At 32.8% G+C, this 24180-nt stretch overlaps 2 protein-coding genes across 2 annotated transcripts; both read left to right on the forward strand.

Moving 5' to 3' along the window:
- The first annotated feature begins 570 nt into the window (after positions 1–570).
- On the forward strand, positions 571–3337 carry LOC127736798 (uncharacterized). Its single transcript, XM_052247397.1, has 5 exons — positions 571–725; positions 1491–1556; positions 1956–2045; positions 2948–3031; positions 3229–3337. The coding sequence occupies exons 1-5, from the start codon at positions 571–573 to the stop codon at positions 3275–3277; spliced, it is 444 nt and encodes a 147-aa protein (XP_052103357.1). The 3' UTR covers positions 3278–3337.
- A 205-nt stretch (positions 3338–3542) lies between these two features.
- On the forward strand, positions 3543–11085 carry LOC127736811 (protein TsetseEP-like). Its single transcript, XM_052247406.1, has 5 exons — positions 3543–4044; positions 4607–4661; positions 5220–5604; positions 6407–6471; positions 8380–11085. Exons 1-5 carry the CDS (start codon positions 3968–3970, stop codon positions 8569–8571), a joined length of 774 nt encoding a protein of 257 aa, XP_052103366.1. The 5' UTR covers positions 3543–3967; the 3' UTR covers positions 8572–11085.
- Positions 11086–24180: the final 13095 nt, after the last annotated feature.

Raw genomic sequence — 24180 nt, forward strand, 5'->3', positions numbered from 1 at the left:
TCATTTGGTCCCTTGTGAAGAGTTGTCTCATTGGAAATTACACCACATCTTCTTTTTTATATTTACATCTGTATAACAACTAAATGTTAATTGAGGAACATATTAAGAAAGTTTACCCAATGCATATCATGGAAAGAAATTCATTGAAGATTTTTAGCATTTGCACTTAATGACATATTTATAATTTTCATTTTTTCTTTTTAAGTTACAGAAGTGAGGCAGAGAGTGGTGGAGGCTCCTAGCTCTCCACGGGCAAAAAAACATCCATATAGATACAAAAAGAAAAAACCAGGGGTTAAAGTTAATTATACAGACAAAATTGATGAAAGAAAACACAAAAGAACAGCATTGGCTGCAGCTAAATCAAGAGCTGTATCCAAGCTGAAACAAATTGCTCTTAAATTAGAAAGAGAACAAATTTTTGATCCAGTTGATACACTCTTTATAATCAGTAGAAGGAAATCAGAACACGTACAAAAGTGCTATGGATATGGAAGTCTTTATAAGAAATTTATAAAAGGAGACAAATTGACTACATATCCACCATTTGAAAATAGAGTTAAACCAACAATGCCAGTAATCAAAAAGGATAAAGTAACATCTTTCCTGACACCTGGAAAAGGAGCATACTCATTTGCCCAGGGAAGTGGACAAAGTATATCAGAAACTCAAAGAAAAGATTTGGAAAATATCCATATAACTGTAAATGAGGATGATATTTCAATGTAAGTACTAATAAAAACAAGTTGAGTCTTATTATTTCCCTACTGGCAATGCCTAGTGGACTATAGATTTGTACACTGTCTGTCCATAGGTTCTTCCGTCAATCAGTCAGTCTGGCAGATCAGTTTTTAACACTTTTTTGTCATGCTTGAAGATTTGGTATGAAGTTTTAGCATGACATGTTCTGATCTGATATTTTTTTGCATAGCTTGGATCCCACGACATAAAAATTCAAGCAATCATTTTGCGACACTTTTTTCATCATGATTTAAGATATTGATTTGGTTTAGGGTATATAGATTTAACACGACAAGTTACAGATCAGGTTTGAATATTGTTCTTGAACACTGTTTTCCAACTGGTAGGGGACTATGTACTGCCTTGCAATACTCTCAGAATGTTAAATACTATGAATGCAGGTCTGTGTCTACACTTGTTCATAACATGATTAATGACATTATCTAAAACCAGGAGAGAACACTGTTAAATTTGCACAATGTAGTTCATCTATGTCAGGTCAAGATTTAAGACAATCGTGAATCATTTCATTTCATTAACAATACTTTAGTCATGTTAGTGGAAAAGGAAACCCATATTGCAGAAAGAGAAAATAAACATAAACAAAATGTGTCATTTAAAAGGATGAAACCAGATATTATGTATCTAAGCTCATATTCACAATAACTAAAGTAATACTTTAAATTATAATAGATCTTGTTCTTGTCATGCATGTACACTGAAATAATCATTTTTTTATGTATTTCTAGTGAACCGCCTAATGCTTTAGAAGTTCATAAAAGAAGAGGAGAGTTGAAAAGACTTTTTTCAGAAAGGTGAAATGTTTGTCTCATATTTATTTTTTAAATTTCAATTTGTCAGGACAGAAAAAGTAAAAGAATGTGGAAAGTTCTAAACAGCCTGTGATTTAAATGATTTTGAATTGATAATGATAACTCCGGTGGATTTTTTTTTTTTTTTTGGCTACTGCACATTGTCTTAGACATTATCGGTATTTTCCATTAAAAATGTTATGTCCTACTGACATGACTGACTGAGAATGAGAATTCTTAACTAAATGGAACACAAACAGTTTTAAGTAAGACAGACAGTTTTATCGGTCATACCAGTATCTTATTATCTCTCCTCATCAGGCTTGTTGCAAAACATAAAACTCGTACAATTTGCATTTATATTTCTGCTCATCTGATCTGTATCTTCTGTCTGTTTTATAGATCCAAAACAAGAGGCAGCCGGGGCAGAGGTCGTGGTAGAGGAAGAGGAAGAGGTGGAAAATCATCAAAAGTACTCTTGGAAAATAACAAGTATGTATCATCTGAAAGTAATTTTGATATAATATTCGTGTACAAAACAATAGAAAAAAGAAGATGTGGTGTAATTGCCAATGAAAAATCTCTTCACAAGAGACCAAATGACTCAGAAACTAACAACTATAGGTCACTGTACCGCCTTCAACAATGAGCAAAGCCAATACCGCATAGTCAGCTATAAAAGGCCCCGAAATGACAAATGAAAAACAATTCAAAGAAAAAACTAAAGGCCTAATTAATGTACAAATAAATGAACGAAAAACAAAAATGTAACACAGCAACAAACAACAACCACTGAATTACAGGCTCCTGACTTGGGACAGGCACATACATAAATACGTTGTTTGCAAAAGAAAAAAAAGGGAGGTCTATGTGCTTATTTTGAATGTGAAGAAAACAAAAAAGATTTTCAAATGCTCAAGATTTTTGCGCTAAAAAACGTCACAGTGTATGATTATTGGGTCATCATTGTGCATTTCTTTGCATCTTTCATCCAAACATTATACAAATTATTCTTCACATCAAATTTTTATATGTCAAAACATAAGATTTCGACTTTTTAAATATACAGCATGTTTGTTTTCGATTGCAAATGCATTCATTTCAATGTAACCAATTAAATGACTTCAGTAATTTTTCGATGCTTTTCTTAAGTAACGTTTCGAAAACAACATTTTGAATTTGGATTCATTATTGTCTGATCTTGCTAATGTAATGTATGCTTAAACTTTCTACTTTATTTGGTCTTACATTTATTTTGATCCGAGCGTCATGATGCGTCTTATATTAGACAAAATGGCGTCTGGGGTAGAAAAAAATTATAAGCCTGGTACCTTTAATAAGTATTTATGCCCTTAAATTCTTAAATAGTAAGTAACATACAATTGTAATTGTAGCAACATTGAAATGCCAAGCAGTGATGACAATGAAATGAGTCCTGTTTATGCCTTAGAAGATAATGTTGATTCTGTGAAATTGAGGTAAAAAGTTTTTTAGATAGTTTAACGATCATTCTTGTTCTCAGTTTTAGTTTCATCCATGATGATTGTTTAAAATTTCACACATGTATACTTTTTTTACAATATCATATGACAAATTAACAAACAGAAAAATATTTCAGTTCACAGAGAATAATTTGATGTTATTTGATGTTACTTTAAACTTCTTTTTTTTTCAGACCAAAGAGGAAAACAGCAAAGGTTCTAGTCTATGAAGATGACAAGTAGGTATTATCTGATGAAAACAACATTCTTAAGTACAGCTGTCTACTCAAATATTGGTGACTAGAAAAAAGAAATGTTAAAAAAAAAATAATAAAACACTTGAAAATCCCCTGTTAACCTTTTAGTTTCAAATGAAATCATTAGAAAATTGCACAGACACGATCATTTGTGATGTCCTTAAATATTCTGTAAGTGTACAGTCTACTCAAATATTGATGACTAGAAAAAAGAAATGTTAAAAAACAAAAAAAATAAAACACTTGAAAAATCCCCTGTAAACCTTTTAGTTTCAAACGAAATCATTAGAAAATTGCACAGACACGATCATTTGTGATGTCCTTAAATATTCTGTAAGTGTACAGTCTACTCAAATATTGATGACTAGAAGAAAGAAATGTTAAAAAACAAAAAATAAAACACTTGAAAAATCCCCTGTAAACCTTTTAGTTTCAAATGAAATCATTAGAAAATTGCACAGACAAGATCATTTGTAATGTCCTTAAATATTCTGTAAGTGTAAGTATTAGACGTAAGCCTCTCAATTGTAAGGGGATACCTCATCACTGTATATTTAACATTATTTGTATTGTATAATAAGTTTGCTGTCTCTTAGGGTTTTACTGGTTAATTTATCAAAATCTGAACTTTTTGCTGAAAAATGGTAAATGATGATAAAATTCTTATTGTATTGAAATGGAAGTTCCAGACAGCCGGGAAATGAGTCCTGTCATTGTTTTGGAAGATGTTGTGTTAAATAGTTCTTTACTAAGGTGAGCATGACAGGATATTTCTCTTGGATATATACTTTAAAGGGACTTCTGACTATCATTATAAAGATACTGCTTGAAAATGTACAACTCTGTATCAACTTTGCATGGCGTGCTCACTTCGAGTGCCTCGTCCGGGTCAAACCAAAGACTTGAAAATTGGTATTTGCCGCTTCTCCACCAAGCACATGTCATTGAGGAGTTAGAGCAAAGACTTGTCGGCCCAGAGTCAGAATAATGTGTCCGGGTAAGTTGACATGTCTTCCTGCAAACTGTAACCTTGTGAGCTAGCACATTAAAAATCCGGCTCAGCATGTCTGTCTCGTACAAAGCAGGGTTAATATTCATGTATCATTATCATGTTCTCGTCCTGAATATGCCACTGGACGTTAAACAACCATCCATCAATCCATCAACTATGCATGTATGTAAATCATTTCTTATAAATTAATCTTTCAAATTTTTGGATGAATATCATTTGATATGATTTTCTTTTTCTCAATTTGTTTAAAGAAGTTTTAATTATTTCTTTTTACATTTGACAAAGTTAATTACTTTATTACAGAGAGGCCTCTGTCCTGATGGAAAACATGGATTTTTATGTTGATCCAACAGAAAAAGTAAGTACATACATCTTAATTATCCTAATTTTGATCATGCGTTTCTTGTTACAGTCACCTGTAATAACTATTCTAATTTAGTTGCCATAATCATGATACTGTTATAAAATAATCCATCAAATACAAAAGAGCAAATTTAAGACAATGTCTATATCTATCCTTACACTCTCAACATTTAACTCAACAACATGAACATCACTTGACTGATTTTAACCAAATTTGACAGGAATGATGTATGGTATAAAACTAAGCAAAGATATCAGGCTAAAAATATTTGTGCACGTCAGACAAATGTTTCTCCTACATTAGAATCATCAGTGATGCTCTAATGGAAAGTTAAAAAGCTAAATCAAGTTTAAAACTGTAAATTTATAAATATGACTATATCAGTCATATATCTTGTCAACACCTAATAACAATCAACTTTTGGTGTAGCTTGATCAAACAAGATTAAGAGATTCAAGCTCTATAGCGCCTCTTGTTTAGTAATATTTTACTTTAAGAAACAAAAATTATTGAATCAGATAATCAATAATGATTAAATACTGTAATTTAAAGGAGCCAACTGAAGCATCTAAAAACCAAGAGGAACAACCAGAAAATACACAAAAACAATCGGAGGAACAACCAACCCAACCAGAGGAAACATCAGAACATTTTAAGGTTCAACCAGAGGTACAACCACAGAAACAACCAGAGGTACAACCAGAACATCTAGATGTACAACCAGAGGTACACCCAGAGGTCCAACCAGAAAAACTGGAGGTACAACCAGAGGTACAACCAGAGGTACAACCAGAGAAACAGCCTGAGGTACAACCAGAGGTACAACCAGGACAACTGGAGGTACAACTAGAACAACTGGAGGAACAACCAGAGGTACAACCAGAGAAACAACCTGAGGTACAACCAGAGGTACAACCAGAGGAAATTTTAAGTAAAGGTATACTTTGCTACTGTCTTTCATGTTGCAATTTAATTGTATTTACAAAATATTCACACATTAAAAAAGGGAACTGCTGGAAGATTATATTCATAAACCACATTTATATAAAGCAGTTAGTATGTTCAGAAAGGAAATGTTTCAACTTCTTAACTGTTCTTTCAGCATTGACAGCAATTATAACTCACTTTATCAGGTGTCTTTAGGGGACGAAATTAGTTGTGGGAAACACTTTACAATTATAGCCTTTGTATGAGGTTGATACAAGGATATATTGACCTGAAAAAAGTATATTGACTGAGGACGAAGTCTGAGGTCGATATACTTCTTTGGGTCGATATATCCTGTATTGACCGAATACAAAGGCTATAATTGTTATATTATTAACTACTGACCATATCAGTGTACTATAATATTCCCTTTTTTGATTGTTTTTTTTTTTACATTGTCTCTTAGACAATTTCATCATATTTGTTCTGATTGAAATTTTTTATGTTCTTGTTAGTACATTTTATATATTTTGAAGATTTTTTTAAACTTGATCATATATATACACTTTTTTAAAACAATATCATGAAATTCATTAGTTGACATGAAAAAGTATATCGGTTCTTAGATATTCTAAAAATAACCATGCAATATCACTTTTCTATAAAATACCGTGCAATATCACTTTTCAATCTGCCGTTTTTCAGTCTACCTTAGAAAATATAGTTTAACATGTGACTATCCCTGAACGAATCAAATTAGTTAGAATATACAAATTAATAATATTAATTAATATATATTTTTTTGGTTTCAGGTGATTTTGTTCTAGTGGAACTTCAAGTTGAAAAGACTTCAAGAACAAAGCAGTTCATTGGAAAGGTTGGTAAACAATAGCATTCTGTTGAAATGTTAGACTGCACTTGTTCTGATTTTATGTATGGGCCTTATATTTTATTTAAATTGATCCATAGCTTAAACATGATTGACGACTGTAGATTAATTGAAATAAATAGCAAAGTATTAATAATAGAATAAAATAATGTTTTAGAAAAATATTTTAAAAGTAACAGATCCTGATTTTCAACAATTTATACAAGTTTGTAGCTTTATAAATCCCTGACAAGGAAAATAAGAATTTGCATGAAACCTCATTGTGAATCATTCTCGCTTGAATTGGGTACATTCTTTCATGAAAGAATTAGAAAGCAAACCAAGAAGCCAACTTTACTCTTCAAATGCTTTTTTGTTAAAAGCTGTGTCCACAAACTAATTCCAGCAAACATATACTTATACCATTGTCCATAGAAACATGAAACATATTGTGTTTGTATATAATTTCTGTAAAGACTTTTAAAGCCTTGATGTGTATATTATATACATATAAGTTGCAGTTATTTCTATTTAAACCTGATTTGACCTTTCATAAATATAGAAAAATGATTGCATTTTAAAGTTTATTTTTAGCTCACCTGGCCCAAAGGGCCAAGTGAGCTTTTCTCATCACTTGGCGTCCGTCGTCCGTAAACTTTTACAAAAATCTTCTCCTCTGAAACTACTGTACCAAATTTAACCAAACTTGGCCACAATCATCATTAGGGAACTAGTTTAAAAAATGTGTCCGGTGACCTGGCCAACCAACCAAGATGGCCGCCATGGCTAAAAATAGAACATAGGGGTAAAATGTAGATTTTGGCTTATATCTCTGAAACCAAAGCATTGAGAGCAAATCTGACATGGGGTATAAATGTTTATCAGGTCAAGATCTATCTGCCCTGAAATTTTCAGATGAATCGGACAACCCGTTGTTAGGTTGCTGCCCCTGAATTAGTAATATTAAGGAAATTTTGCCGTATTTGGTTATTATCTTGAATATTATAGATAGAGATAAACTGTAAACAGCAATAATGTTCAGCAAAGTAAGTTCTACAAATAAGTCAACATGACCAAAATGGTCAGTTGACCCCTTAAGGAGTTATTGCCCTTTTATAGTCAAATTTTAACAATTTTTCGTAAATTTTTGTTATCTTTTACAAAAATCTTCTCCTCTGAAACTACTAAGATGAATTTAACCAAACTTGGCCACAATCATCATTAGGGTATGTAGTTTAAAAATTGTGTCTGATGACCCGGCTCGCGAACCAAGATGGCCGACATGGCTAATAATAGTACATAGGGTAAAATGCAGTTTTTGGCTCATATATCTGAACCCAAAGCATTTCGAGCAAATCTTTCAGAAACAAAATTGTTCATTAGGTCAACATCTATCTGCCCTAAATTTTCAGACCATTCAGGCAACCCGTTGTTGGGTTGCTGCCCCTGAATTGGTAATTTTTAGAAATTTTTTCAGCTTTTGGTTATTATCTTGAATATTATTATAGATAGAGATAAACTGTAAACAGCAATAATGTACAGCAAAGTAAGACCTACAAATAAGTCAACATGACCAAAATGGTCAATTGACCCCTTAAGGAGTTATTGCCCTTTATAATCAATTTTTAACAATTTTCATAAATTTTGTAAATTTTTACAAAATAATTTCCACTGAAACTACTGGGCCAAGTTCATTATAGATAGAGATAATTGTAAGCATCAAGAATGTTCAATAAAGTAAGATCTACAAACACATCACCATCACTAAAACACAATTTTGTCATGAATCCATCTGTGTCCTTTGTTTAATATGCACATAGACCAAGGTGAGCGACACAGGCTCTTTAGAGCCTCTAGTTTCTATTTATTACATACTTAATTTTAAAATCCAACAAAATCGATTTATTTTCTTTCCAGGTCATAAGTATAGCAGAAGAAGATGTGGATGTTTCTTTTATGAAAAAGAATCAAAATGAAATGTTTATATGGCCAGAAATGCCAGATCAAAGTATTATTGAAAGAAAAAGCATTATAAAGAAATTGCAACATCCGAAACAAGTTAAGAAGAGGCGTTCAATTGAGATGTTTTTTCAAGATACATGTATGTGAAATGTCATGTCAGAATGTATATAATAGTCCAGTTCAGTGGCTATTTACCAGACACCTGATATTAATCTTTACTATGACATTAACTGGCTTATTGTTACTTAAATTTTATATATCATGTATACACTTTCCCCCATGTTTGCCATCACTTGGCGTCCGTCATCGTCGTGCGTCCGGTGTTAACCATTTTAAAGATCTTCTCCTCTGAAACTATTGAACCAATTCTAATCAAACTTAAGCTGAATGATTGTTTTGTGTTTTATTTTCGGTTTCTTAAAAAAACATGGCTGCATTGACTAAAAATAAAACATAGGGGTCTAGTATAAAGCTTGTGTTTTATTTTCTTTTATGTCAAGAAAAATAGCCACTATGGCTCAATAAGAACTTATGGGTAAAATGCATTTTTTTGTTTGCCTTTGAAGACAATAAATTACAGATACAAAGAATAGCTTATTATTTATTTTTAAGCACACATTTATATATACATTAAAAAGCTAAAAAATCATTGATAACAGATTTAAGTAAAGAATTACAGGTGAGCAATTCAGGCTCTTGAGAGCCTCTGTTTTTTTAAAGATATCTATGTGGATGTTTTATTAGCAATATGAATAGCTATATAGTGTAACATAATTGTATATATGTTTTTGCCTAGTCGTTATTTTTGAACATTATTACGAACATTTTATACTTTGTTTTACAATATTCTTGTAACATGTTAAGTCAGTTTTAAAGCTTGATGCTTCGTAACAAAATTTGTTTACATTTTTTATTTCAGCTTATTGGTATTATCCAGAATAATCCTTTACCCATATGAATATGTCGTGAATGAACCGTCCAATACTTTTTATGATCTATTTGAGCATGCACATCCCATTTTAATGTGTATTGCTGATGAAAAAAGGTTGAAATATACCATATACATGTAGGGCCTTTTTTTTAAATATTGTTACTGTTGTATTTAGGTATATGATACTTTTTTTATCATGTTCATTGTTACTGAATTTATCAATGTTCACTGTTTTGAAAGCAATCGTTTTATAAGCACTTTATTGTTTTGATAAGTTTTATATATGTTTGTAAGTCCCATATGGTGCTTTTATTTTTCTCCATTGAGCTTTCTTGGCTCTATTAGCCAAGTGAGCTATTGTTGTCACTATTTTGTGATTTTTTTCACAAAAAATCTCAGGGATGTTATCAAAATTCTAGTGGAATAATCTCTTTAAAAAGGAATATGACAGCTCAAAGAGGATTTGAACTAATTTATCTGATTGTTAAGCCTTATTTTCATTGTTACTTTCCCCTAAAAAAGGGGGGTGGCTGTATCTTGGAAACCTCTTCTCTAAATTGCTTTTAAGTTTACACAGCTTCTACTTCAATTCTTTGCTCCTAAAAGAAAACTTAATAATGCATTGTTTTTGCACGGTCACTTGAGAATATCTCATACATTGCATTTCAAAGTTGATTGATGTGGTGGTGTAAATTTCTACATTTTCTGAAATAGATCGGTGTTTCATGCGCTCATTGCGTAGCAGTTTGTTTTTTTTTTTTTTTTTTTTTTATCAGAGAACGAACTTTACCTGAATCCAAAATTTTGTGATTGATTTAAAAAAAATATTTTGATATTAGTTGGAAATTTAATATTAAAAACTGGAAGAATTATTTAACTCTTAGATAATTAATCCTAATATTATTTGAATGCCATGATTCAATTTTCTTCAATTTTTATTTATGGATGGCAATCTCAGAAATATGAAATTTTGTTATTCACATTGTACATGTATGTAAATAGTATTCATGGTAGATAGAGGTTGTATTTTATTTCTACAATGTTTTTATTTTCTGTACTTGTGTATTTCCTATTTTATCTTTGTGTTAAGCAAGTATTTTTACCATACTTAGTTTTTTATGAGGTATTGTTTGCCCACAATGTTTCACCAGAAATGACACAAATGTTGAAATCATTGACGCATTCCCCATACTCTATTCTCAATTTTATTTTAGATGTAAACAACAGAACTAACAGCGTTATTTGTTTTATATGACTTGATTTGACTGACCGAAATTTTGTAACTGAATAGCATTATTACAGCCATTGTTTCTTTGTACAAATAACCTACATGTATTATTTCAACATAACTCGTGAAAGGAGATAACCTCATTAGAATTCACACAATAACAGTATACCTGTTATTTTCTTGTGTTAAATTATTCAATTGACTGAAGATAATGGATCTCTATGTACCCGTCCATGTATCTGTTTTACATGTAGAACAACCTTTAGTTGAAAATTTAATTTAGCTACTGATAGCTTTTTCTAGTCATGAAAGTGGTTTAACAAATGATTAAAAACTTCTTTTGTTATTTGAACATTTGATAAGATGCATGTATATGTATATGGTCTGTGTCCACACTTGTTTCTATATATTTCATGAATGATTTTTGTTCAAAAACACATATTCTTTTAGCTGTCAGTTGTTTAGTTTTATGTTGATTAATAAAACATATTTTTACACTGTATTATTCCTTTTCCTTGATTCAACAATAACAATGTACTTCCTAATATTCGATATAGAATTTGTGAAAGTCATTGAAAGTTGTCTTTTGAATTCAAATTAATTATAGTATTTACTTAAAAAAGTAAACAAAAATAAGGGAGGTAATCAAAAAATCTAGTGGACTAGGAATATAAGATGATCAAATAAAAAAAAGATCATTTGTCAAAGGGAGATAATCCAGAGTTCTTTTTTTTTACCTATTTAGGTAAATTCAGCATATTTGCATAGGTAAAAGAATTTTACCTGTTGAAGTTATAGGAAGTTTACACAATCAGGTAAATAATATTTACTTCTGCCAGTGAGACCCCAGACTGACAGTAATGAATCAAACTACCAAATAGACTGGTATTTTGTAAGATCTATATATAATTTAGTTAGATGAGCTGATTTACACCAGTGAAGACTAAATTTGAAGGTCCAGACTAGTCGAGACAGGTCGAGACTGGTTGAGACTGAATCGAGACTAGTCGAGACTGGTTGAGATAGGTCGAGACTGGTCGAGCCTTGGTCGAGACCATTTCAGACTACACCAAGATCATCAAGTACTGAATCAGACTAATTAAGTAAAGTGGAGACCTAGTCGAGTACAATTAAGTACAGTTAAGTACTGTCGAGACAATGTCGAGACTAGTCGAGTAAAATGCGTGCTCGACTTTACTGGTCGAGCACAAAAACTGGTCTTTTCAGACTCGGAGCAGTTTGTAGTGTATTGAATTTTTAGCCCCATTATCAAATAGATCCACATTAATTTATATATACATTTTTGTTGAGCCTGCGACTTTTGTCACAAAAGTGAGACATAGCGATCCTACATTCTGTTGTCGATGGTGTCCACAATTATTCACTCTGTGGTTAAAGTTTTTCAAATTTTAATAACTTTCTTAAACTATCCTGGATTTCTACCAAACTTGGACAGAAGCTTGTTTATGATCATAAGATAGTATCCAGAAGTAAATTTTGTAAAAAAAAACCCGTTTATCTGTTTTTTATTTATAAATGGTCTTTGTTTTTCTGCCAGCTAACATTACATTCACTCAGTGGTTAAAGTTTTTAAAACTTTAATATTTTTATTAAAATATCCTGGATTTCTACCAAACTTGGATAGAAGCTTAGTTATGATCATAAAATAGTATCCAGAAGTAAATTTTGTAAAAAAAAAATCCGGTTTATCAGTATTTTACTTATAAATGGGCTTAGTTTTTTTGCCAGTTAACATTACATTCACTCTGTGGTTAAAGTTTTAAAAATTTTGATTAATTTCTTAAACTATCATGGATTTGTACCAAACTTGGACAGAAGCTTATTTATGATCAAAAGCTAGTATCTAGAAGGAAATTTTGTAAAAATGTTTTTCCTATTTTTCCCTATATAACTTATGAATGGACTTAGTTTTGTTCCAGTTAATATTACATACAGTCTGCAGTTAAATTTTTCAAAACATTTATAAGATTCATAAACAATCCTTGATTTTTACCAAACTTGGACAGAAGCTTCTTACAATCAAAAGATAAAATCTAGAGGAAAATTTTAACAAAATTTTTCCCCATTATTGGTGAGCCTGAGACTTTTGTTGCAAAAGCGAAACATAGCGATCCTTCTTTCTGTCGTCATCCACAAAAGAAGGCAAGACACTGGGTTCCATCGAACCCTTACGATTTTTTTTATGAAGTGAACTCTATAAAAACAGAGCTAATACACAATATGTATTGTCCATTAATGAATTATAATTAAATTCTTGGTATACTTGGATATTATGGTCCATTACAAAATAGATAAATTAAATTCTTGGTGCATTTGGATATGCTGATTCTAACCATGGTTTTAGATTTTGGATATTGGACCATAAAAGGTAAAATCCAATTTCAGATTTTTCAGTTCTTTGGCCACATTAATTCATTCTGTGGCAGAAACCTGTGCTGTGCATGTCAAATATTTAATCACAATCAAAATTCAGAGCTGTATCAAGCTTGAACCTTTTGTCCATACCTGCCCCAACTGTTCAGGGTTCAAAATCCTGGATCCGCATCTGATTGGGGTTTTTATTACTTTTTTTTACATTTAGTGGAATATTTTTTTTATTTCAATACATTCTAATTCATGAGTATTTAACATATAAAATGTGCTTGGTAATATTAGGAAATGGATTGATATGACAACTTAAGCAACAAACATGAGATATACAAGTAGTTTGTTTCCAGATTCTTATAATTAAGTTCAATTTGGTAAATAATAATTATGTTCATGCCAAATAATATATACTGTTTAACTTTGATTAACACTAAACCAAGTTCTAAGAAGTGCATATAGTTTATACAAGTCGTTAATAAAAGTCCCACACTACCAATCAAGGTCCATAAAAAAACTTTTTATAAGATAAATTTGTAGATATATAAGCTGCCATGGAAAACAAGCATTCTAACACTCTAATATCGGCCACTGTTGGGAATTACATACGATGCTTTTTCAACATGATAGTCTTGAAAAGAACTGTCAGACGTCAGATCACCATGCATAGAATTTATCGAACATGCATACTAAGGTCGATAATATGAACTGATTGCAATATACTGATATGATGGGTCGGTTTTAATGAGAAACCTTATTTGGTAATGGTAGGTAAAAAAAATAATTCAATCGATCTTCTCTACTTGAAGCACAATCAAACAAATAATCCATTTCTTGAAGCAACAATCAGAAGAAGAAAAACATCTATCAGTTTTCTGTACTTGAAGCAACAATCAGGGAAAAAAAATTCTATCGTTCCTCTTTACTTGAAGCAATAAGAAGAAGGAAAAAAATATTTCGATCTTCTATACTAGAAGCAGCAATCAGGAACAAAAATATCAATTTTCTCGACTTGAATCAACAATCAGACAAAAAATCTACAAAATTTATTTTTTTAAACCATTCGACACACTCGTCATTCTTGCGGCGGGATAAAGGATATTTATTGTGTACCTCAGGAGAGATATCAATAAAATATTTATGCATATATTTTCCTGAATTATGTGTGTTTTTCGTTTGATAAATATTAATGTAGAAAAATGAAATGATGATACAACTAGATTTATTTACCAGGCATGTAACACTTTAGTCTAAGTTATTTAACTAATAAGGGTGTGCTCAATTATATAAGTCATTTCGGAAACAAAATGTGGTTCTTTATCCAAACCATTCTAATAGATGAGATAGAATTAAACAAGAAAACAGTGGTTCATGCACAAACCATATTTCGTCTTCCCCTTTGGTCAATACAACGAACAAAAATTGTATGAATTTTTTAAATGAGTTAAATAGCAATTCAAGCAATCTGAAAATATTTTTCATTCTTTCCTATTATACATCAGAAAGGAAACAAAAAAGTTTAAAAAAAGATCCGTATAATTAAAAACATTTCTGGATTCCGCATTGTATGTCTTTAACTTAAGAGTAAAACTTCTTTTTGGTTACATTTAAACATTTCAAGCATGATTAACCCCGGCATTTTCACTGCCAAATTAACGGTTATATTTGTCACTGGACGTACAACAACAACATGCATGTTATCGGAATTGTGATTATGTTACATGGTTCTGACGACAATTGAATATTAAGCGCTCCCATTATTTAACAGATGCCTTATTCAAATTTATCCACTCCCCTCAAATTCTATGCATTAATACTACGTTAAAATTATAACAACGAACATTTAAATTATATACATTTTTTACCATTGCAGTTACTGGAACTATCCATTCTGTTAAACCACAATATTACTAAGTTGTAGAAACTATCCGGGTATTTTTTTCTGTTTTTGTTATAAGTATTAAAATGCAACAAACGATTTTTGCTGTACAAACTCGTTTAAATTTTTAAGCAGATGGTGAGCAAATCTTTAAGTGAGATTTATTTTTTTCTCTATGTTCATTTTTTAATAATGTTAATGTGGTCAATTTTACAAAGAGGGGGATATTGTAAAGTCTTTAAATATTTTTTCTCTAATCTTCATTATTGAATAATGTTAATGTTAAAATAAAAATAAGGAGATATGGTATGATTGTCAACTAGACAACTACCCGCCAAAGTACAAAAGAAGTGGATGTAAGCAATTATAAGCAACCGTATACGGCCTTCAACAATGAGAAAAAAAATCCATACCGTATAGTCGGCTATAAAATGCCCCGACATGAAATATATTAAACAACTAAATTGAGAAAACTAACGGCTTAATGTATAACAAAACAGTTTATGAAAACAAATATGACACGAACCAACGACAACCACTGAACTGCAGAATCTTGACTTGTGACAGGCACTTAAAGAATATGCCGCGGTTAATAAAGTTGAGAATGGAAATTGGGAATGTGTCAAAGAGACACCAACCCGACCAAAGGCCAAATATGTTTGTGAGTGCTCAACCCTCCCACTGAAATGTGTTCAATATTAAAAAGAGTTCAAATGAGTTACCGCAGCTACAATTTTGTAGATGCAGTTACAATAGAAATGACTCGCAATGGACATTGTTCGTTTTACCCGCTTGGATATCATCCGTGACAGAATTTCAGCCAAATTTTTTAAATAAAGTATCTTTTCAAAGAGAAAAAAAAAACATTAAAAAAACTCTATTGATTTTTTTCATTCATATCTGTGAAATAATGCTTCCCATGTCTGATGATTTACAGAAAATTCTAAGAACTTCTTGTGAACAATTGAACCAGCTGCAACTAACTCTGAATTTTAAGATGTTTGCTTGGATAGAGTTGTAATTAAAAACTATTGACTAGGAAGTCATATTCAGTGTTTTAAGGTGTCATTTCAACAAGCCTCGAAACCATAAAAACCAAACAAATATCAAAAGTTTTTTTGTGTGGGATTCTTACATGTACTTTATGCTTGAAACACAGCAATAGTACCATAAGATGGGAACTCTGTTTTGTATATCCTGTGTCAAAGAGACATCTGAAGGATTTTTAAGACCTGCTAAACTATCACTTTTATACATTTGCCTTAATTTTAAACCATTGACACTTGCGAGCAATGCTAAAAAATACACAAAAGGCAAATTGGCATTATAATTTTGGAAATCTTTCATTATCGAAAAATTACATATAAACGAGGGCGTGGGTGGGGTTTACAGAGTATAGAATAATGACAAAAAAATATAAAGAATGAAACAAAAAATGAGACAAAAAAAAAGTAAAGAATAGAAAATAATGAGGTGCTAAAATACAAAGGACAGATAATTATGGAAAAAAGTATAAAGAATAGACAAAATGATCTAAATAATAAAGAATGCAGTAACGAAGGCCCCCCCCCATCCAGACCCCAAAAAAACCGTTACTAGGATTTTAGATTGTACATTACCAACAATTTTCAATGATTTAAAAAAAAAACAACGTCAACGCCATATCACAAGCCAACAAATTCTTTATTCTTTACAAGATACTATAGACAGAATAAACCAGATGGGCATTCAAATATGTTTTTTTACCTATTTTTTTTTATGGGGGGATTCGTGCTAATTTGCGTAGCCATTTCAAAAGCTATTTTTTACAGTTTTTTTATGCTGTGCTGTTACCCCACTGCCCCAGGCTATGAGGGGATTGAATGCTCACAAACATATGTTTAGCCCCGCCACATCCTGCAAGTGTCTGCTTGTAGTCCGCAGCCTTTTATTCAGTTGTCTTGTGTTTCTGTCTGTTATAACTGATTTCCGTTTATTTTGTTCCCGTAAATCAGGCCGTTTGTTTCATTTTTCGTTTGAATTGGTTCACATTTTCCGTACCGGGGCCTTTTATACTTATTGTTAGAGGCCGTTATGTTGCACGTCTTTTCTTAAACCCTTGACTTGAACTTTGTCAATAGTTGTCTCATTGGCATATACCACATAACCTTTTTTTGTATATAAAACTAAAGAATGAGCAACACAAACCCACAAAAAAAATTTCTCCTCCTTTAAAATTACACGGACGATTAATATTGACCACTGTGGACTCATTATTATTCGTTGGATACCAATTTTCGTGGATTTCGTGGGTATAGGTAAACCACGAAATTAAATGTATAACGAATGACAAATTTTCCATAGGCTTGTATGCAGACTTCGGCAAAACCACGAAATTAAATATCTACGAACATGCAAGTTTTCCTTAATCCACGAAAATTGGTACCCACGAAAATAAATGATTCCACAGCATTTGGTACATGGTCGTGTTCTCATCAACACGTACATGAAGGTCATAAATTTGTTGAAATCAAATACTTCACTACTAATGGGTGCCGTAGGGGGTCCATTGGAGATTTCTTGACATGGAACAGATAGAAAACTCAGGGTAAGAATTCATAGAACAGACAAGGTACAGCGGCAAATATTTCATGTAAATTATGGACACAGAGAGTGTACACCGGCACCCTTTGAACAAAAATACCTTTTTCTTCTTCTAGGTACCTTCGTTAGTCTTGTATGATTTTTAATTTTAGTTTCTTTTGTATATTTCGGAGTTTAGTATGACGTCCATTATTACTGAACTAGTACACATTTTTGTTAAGGGGCCAGCTGAAGCACGGCTCCGGGTGCGGGATTTTCTCGCTGTATTGAAGACCCATTGGTGGCCTTCGGCTGTTTTCCGCTCTTTGGTCGGGTTGTTGTCTCTTTGACACATTCCCCATTTCCATTCTCAATTTTATTCACTACTATATTCGGCATTTATTCTAATGTTAACCCCACGTGGTAAAACATCACGTGTTGCAGGAATATATTATCTTGGACTCGGGGGGGGGGGGGGGGGGGGGGTGGAGGGGGAGGGATATTTCTTTCTTTTCATGCGGGGATTCCAGGAAGACAACATACCTGTATATATATATAACGGCACAGTAGATTTTTTTATTTGAATAAAAAAGAGTTGACGATCTTGTACATAAAAAGATCGGTTAAAAAGCAAGGTTTGGATTGGAAAGCCTAATTCAAGGGGTTCCACAAGGAATTTTCTTATCTTATGAATTCTATATTCGGAGTATTGAGCGAGGATTTCTTGGCATGCCGAGGGTGATCCTGATCCTTAACACACTTTGAATGCACATGTAGCGCAGAGTCAGAATAGATCTAACTTCAACATATTTAAAGTCTAATTATTCAGCCTAATTATCTTATCACACATCAAAGAACACGCTTCAAGGAGCAGATGTCGCTCAACCGGAATTTTGCATAAAATCAAAATATTTCGAATAGTTTCTAGCAAAAAGGCAAAAACTTGGTAAAATCAGCATGCAAAAACACTAACTGCTACAAGAAGTTGACTGATGATATCGGTGCACGTGTGACTTGTTTTTAAATCATATTTTGCCAATCTTTTTTTGTCATTTAGTTTCAGTCTGTATAATGTATATTCTGTTTCGACCATTGCATAAATATGAGTACGGATAATTGCTTGGAAGGAATCGATTAAAGATTTACGTCATCTGTTGTTATTGCTTATAGACAAAATCGCAAAAATAGGTAAAATTCTTCATCTTAAGTCAATAAAAGAGTCGTCTGATAGTTTTGGAGAAATGGGTAGTAAGTAGTTCATGCCATTTTGAGCAATTTGGCCTCTATTAATAGATAATATTTTACAAGATGAAAGACATTACTTGCAGCCTATCGCTATATTCTTTTTTTTAAATTGGCTACCATATTGGTTGAAAGGCGAACTCTTTTTTGAAATAAGATACATATAGGACGATTTCGGTAAAGATTGTTTCTAATTTAAGGAATCCCTTTTGTACCAAAGATGAAATGTATACTATTTGTGTGTGCAAATTTAAATCTTGTGCGCAAAACTTTAAATCTTTTGCACATAACTTTTAAAAATTGTTTGTAAATCATATGTTGCCGATCTTGTTTTGTTATTTAGTTCCATTCTGTAAGCTATATAGTTTCAACAATTGCACGAGCACTTGCAATTTTAAGTCCAGCGCAAAAACATGGTGCGAATAGCTTGTAATCTTGTGTGCACAATTTTTAATCTTGTTCGCACAATTTTTTATTCTTGTGAGCACAACTTTAAATCTTGAACAAACGTTGTGCGCACAAGATTCAAAATTGTGCGCTTAAGATTTAAAGTTATGCGCAAAGGATTTAATGTAGCGCGAACAACTATTATACATTTCATCTTTGGCACTTAAGGGGCTCCATACTAGTTTGACCTGTGGTTTCAGAAGAATTAACAGCAGAACGACGACGACGACGGACGCTAAGTGACGAGAAAGGGTCACAGTGAGCTCTAAACGTTACATTTCGTTGGTAAAACCTCGGGAATTGATAATGTAGAAATTCGCTATTTGTTGTTAATTTCGAAATATGAAATTTTGAGTAATGAGTGTTACTGACAAGCTTTTAATAATTTCGACATACTGAAAATGTATAATGTCTGACATTTAATATGTAAAGTTCAGCCTAAGGGATTGATCGTTTAATAAATCATCCTTAAATAAAAGTTCAGCGGCAAATATTTCATGTATATTAAGGACGAACACAAATGTATTCAATGGATATGTTTTTCAAGGTACGTTTAATGTGGATACAAATTTCGCCATGCATCTTGTCACCTATACGGACCTATCAGAGAGTTGTTAAAGTGTTCCTCAATGCACGTTCATTGACAGTGGCACTCATCCTAGATGAGTCTCCGGATTTAACGTTCGTATTCCGACAGGGCGTGGCGCCGTATCTATACATACTGCATCGTCAAACGGCCGGATGCCCCACTTACGCTGCAGGAACTGGTGAAGTCTTTGGTTTACCATTTTTCTGCAACCCTGTCAATCATTTGAATGCAAAAATTGACATATGAAATCTATTGCAGAAGCTGAAAAGTCCAGCGTTTGAGATCAAAAGTCAAGCCTTATAGATGTTAAGTACAGCACTTGGTTAAGTGTTAAGTGCAGTGCTAAATTTGTCAAGTCAAGCACTAATCTGAAAGATTCTACTTTACGGAAAAAGATGAGAATACAATCAACCTACACTTTTAAAGATCTGCTGTTGACACCATTATTACAGGACAACGCAGTGAAGGATAGCCGTATAAATCTTCAGATGTAAACAGTAGAGCTTCAGATGTAAAGCCTTGCGCTGGCGATATACAATACAACCCATGCAATATTGTATGAAGTCTAGCATTAGAGATAAATAGTACTTCGCTGTAGACCAAAGGCTAGGACTTTAAATGGACAATTCGGCACTTGAGATGTAAAGTCTATTGCTGGATTTTAGCCTGCGTAAAAACACGACTCCTTACTAAATTGTCCTTAGTCTAGAACAGATGTGAATAAACTAAACAGAGGCTTCTTAAGATCTGCAAATGAACCCAACTGTATTGAAGGACTACACAGTAAAGCCCCCTAAAAAAATCAAGCATCCACTGAGACGCGTGAGGTAAAGAAGGAAAATAATAACAAGAGATGTTTATTTCAGCGTAAGGGATAGATTGGTTGATTAAAATTTGTTTTCTAAACGTCCAGTGGCAAATATCTAATACATTTGTAGGATGAAAAACAAATTATTACAATACGTAGGATGAAGCCATGAAATGTTGACTTGTCTGGAAATCCAGGTTTATTTTGGATAGAGAGAGCATTTTTTAATTGAAATACATAACCCCTTATAAAGACATTGCAAAGGTTAGGAGCGTCACACGCACCCTAAGCGAGGCATCAAATTTAACGTCCCTATTTCGACCGAGCGTAGCGGTATATTTATATTGAAACGCAATGGACGCATTAATGACAATATTTCTACACCCCAGTCAGGAGATGAGATGTGAAGTCTAACATAAAAGATGAAAAGCCCTGTTTTTGAGATGAAACGTCAAACGTTAGAAAGGTCAACTCCATCTTTTGCTTGGAAATTAATTCTCTGGAAAACCTTTCCTTTGAAAATGAGTCCGTGGTTAGTTGAATATGTCTGGAAAATTATTTTTCTTGTGAAATTCTTCAGATGTTAACGTGTTTCATCTTTCTTGCAAAACACGGAACTTGTCAACCAAGGAGCGAATTCAAATTCAGTGAATTGTTATAACTGTTTGTATAAAAATTAGTTTCCCTAGTAGTAAAAGTCCAATGTTATTAATTACTTGAAAAATATGGCAAAATTTCTATTTGGAATCTTGAAAAAAATCATGCTTTTTTCAATTTTGATTTATAGATTGTTGTTAGCGAAACGTCTAGTGACAACTGTTTCGTGCCGGTGCAATACAATTGCGCGCAAAAATCATTACGTTTGCGCGCAGCTTTTTATTACATTTGCGCGCATTCTTTTGCGTTAAACTCAGGTAATCACAGGTAGATTTACTTATATATCTACACTATTTTCGAACAGGATAAGTCCTTTTTATTATAATCAAAAGATTAAAAGTACCCGTTTTACATGTCATAACGTTGTAGTCATATTTGAAGCCAACTGTTTTAAGAAAACATTAAAATACTATAAGTACATGTACATAGCTGTGCTGAATAACATTGTTCATTGTAGTGACCATAGATGATTCTGGACCGTTCGAATCACGTCTGTATTTTGCTGACGGTGGTGATGCCCAAAGACGGTAAATCGGGGATTTACTGAAATACCTTTGCAATTATTAGCGTTACATCGCCATGAAATATCCTCTGACTAAGATGTTCTGTCGATATGGAAAGTAAATCCATCGCACACAAATGATTTTTTCCTACTTTGCTGAACATTTTTTGCTATTTAAAATTTCTCATTATCTATCATAGTTTTTAAGATTATAACCTTAAACTGTGAAATTTCATTAAAACAATAGTATATCTGGTATGATTGCAAATGAAACAACTCTCCACAAGAGACCAAATGACACAATAAATAACAACTATAGGTCACTGAACGGCCTTCAACAATGAGCAAAGCCCATATCGCATAGTCAGCTATAAAAGGCCCCGAAATGACAAATGCAATTAATTCAAACGAGAAACATTTCGGCCTAATTCATGTACAAAATATTGAACGAAAAACAAAAAGGTAACACAGCAACCAACGACAACCACTGAACTACAGGCTCCTGACTTTGGACAGGCACATACAGAATGTGGCGGGGTTAAACATGTCAGTGGGCGCCCCCCTAACCTGGGACAGTGATGTTGTAACTACTACAAACTATAAAAATCAGTTGAAAAAGACTTAACTGATCAGATGGATATAAATTGAAGAAATTGGATGTGCTATCCCGTTTGAAATAAGTTTTTCTACAGGTATAACAAAACTTCAAAGGGGTTTGTGTTTGTACCGGCCGACAAAGCAGTCACCAATGTGGTGGTGGTATGCCGTAAATACTACATGGACGTTGTTAAGAATAAACATTTTAATTCATATAAATTCAAGTCCGTGCGCTCCACAGAGAGTCAAATAGTAAACAAACATAGTTCAGACTTGTTCTTGTATTAAAATGTTTATTCTTAACAACGTCCATGTAGTATTTACGGCATACCAGCACCACATTGGTGACTGCTTTGTCGGCCGAAACAAACTTAAACCCTTTGAAATTAAAAGGTCATCGTACGGCCATCAACAATGAGCAAAACCCATACCGCGGCATAGCAAGCTATACAAGACGACAAAATCACAAATGAAAACAATCAGTCAAATGAGAAAACCGGTGTAGCATCAACAAATCACAAATAATGAATCAACGACATGCTCCTGACTTGGGACAGGCACATACATGATATTGCGGGGTAAAACATGTTTGAGGGCGTGCTTGTGTTAAAAAGGGTTTAACTCATCAGATCTATAAAAAAAAACACTTACAAAACAAATTACAAATCTGAGAGTACTCACGATTGCTGAAAGCTAGTTCAAAACCCATACACGTTAATAAGTATTAAGAAAAACATGTACTTGTATTTAAGACTAAAAGATCAATCAGTCCACATCCAACTACCAATGAATCTACGCATCATTGCCTTCACAAGGAACACTTAGATTCAAACATTTGAAAGTCATCTTAATGTATATATCTCAATGCATGAAAATAAACAGTTGGAGAATTACTTATACTGCTTGCAACTGTCTTTGGACTAGCTTTCGGTAACTGCGTGTAATCTTATATCGGTACTTTGTGTCTTTAGTATCATTTTATTGTTGTGTATATGCTTTATGTTCATGTAAATGGAAGGTTGAGCGCTCCAAAAATGTTTAGCCCCGTCAAACTATGTATGCATGTAACTGTTTCAAGTCTGTAGGGGCCTGTATTTTAGTAGTTGTTATTGGATGCTGATTATCATATTTGTTTTCGTTTGTTGTTTTGTACATAAATCAGGCTGTTTTTTCCTCGTTTTAATTGTTAATCATTTAGTCATACCTTGTCTGTGTAGCTTACCTTGCGGTCTGTTTTTTTCTCATTGTTGAAGGCCACACGACGACCACAGGCACAAGAAAGATTGTGACTGAAAAACAAGTACCTTTACTTTATTAACATATATATATATATATATATATGATCTTTTGAAAGAAAAACAAGTGCCTGCATGTGACGAAGACCTATAGAACTTTATTTATATCTACGTGATTTTGTCTCATGGTTGGCAATCTATCCATCTAGGTGGTTTTTAACGACCTTGACTGGCTGTTAAGCCCTCGCACGGTTGACAATCTTACCGCATCTTCTTATTTTTATATTTATAAATGCCCAGTACATATTTATTTTGTTTCATAGCGCAATTAATCATTTTACAGCCTTCTTTCCATTTTCAAAATCCGAATATTGTGGTTTCTTTTTTTTCAAAATAAGAGAAAACTCACCCCCCCCCCCCCCCCCCCCTCTTGTTTTTTGACGATCAATGCATTTGAATGGGGACATAAAGTTGGAACCCCCCCCCCCCCCCCCCCCCCCCCTTTTCATTAATGGCTGGATCCGCCCCTGAGAGACCTCTTTTTTCTATTATAAAAATAAATTTTGATTTTTATTGTTTATACAGAGAAAAGATTATGATACCTCAAAGAGGTCGCCGAAGAAGACACCCTCCCCATATTTGTAATTATCGATAAGAATCATAAATTAAGCCCTGCAGCTTGACAGTGGCAGTG

This window comes from Mytilus californianus, unplaced genomic scaffold (genome assembly GCF_021869535.1).
Source record: "Mytilus californianus isolate M0D057914Y unplaced genomic scaffold, xbMytCali1.0.p SCAF_37, whole genome shotgun sequence".
NCBI lineage: Eukaryota > Metazoa > Mollusca > Bivalvia > Mytilida > Mytilidae > Mytilus > Mytilus californianus.

Excerpts from the sequence above, each read along its gene's own strand:
- LOC127736798 (XM_052247397.1), top strand. The coding sequence starts at position 571 with ATGCCAGTAATCAAAAAGGATAAAGTAACATCTTTCCTGACACCTGGA. Across the intron at positions 1,557-1,955 it reads AAAAGACTTTTTTCAGAAAG|ATCCAAAACAAGAGGCAGCC; the intron begins GTGAAATGTTTG and ends TCTGTTTTATAG. Across the intron at positions 2,046-2,947 it reads GTACTCTTGGAAAATAACAA|CAACATTGAAATGCCAAGCA; the intron begins GTATGTATCATC and ends TTGTAATTGTAG.
- LOC127736811 (XM_052247406.1), top strand. The coding sequence starts at position 3,968 with ATGGAAGTTCCAGACAGCCGGGAAATGAGTCCTGTCATTGTTTTGGAA. Across the intron at positions 5,605-6,406 it reads AGAGGAAATTTTAAGTAAAG|GTGATTTTGTTCTAGTGGAA; the intron begins GTATACTTTGCT and ends TTTTGGTTTCAG. Across the intron at positions 6,472-8,379 it reads CAAAGCAGTTCATTGGAAAG|GTCATAAGTATAGCAGAAGA; the intron begins GTTGGTAAACAA and ends TTTTCTTTCCAG.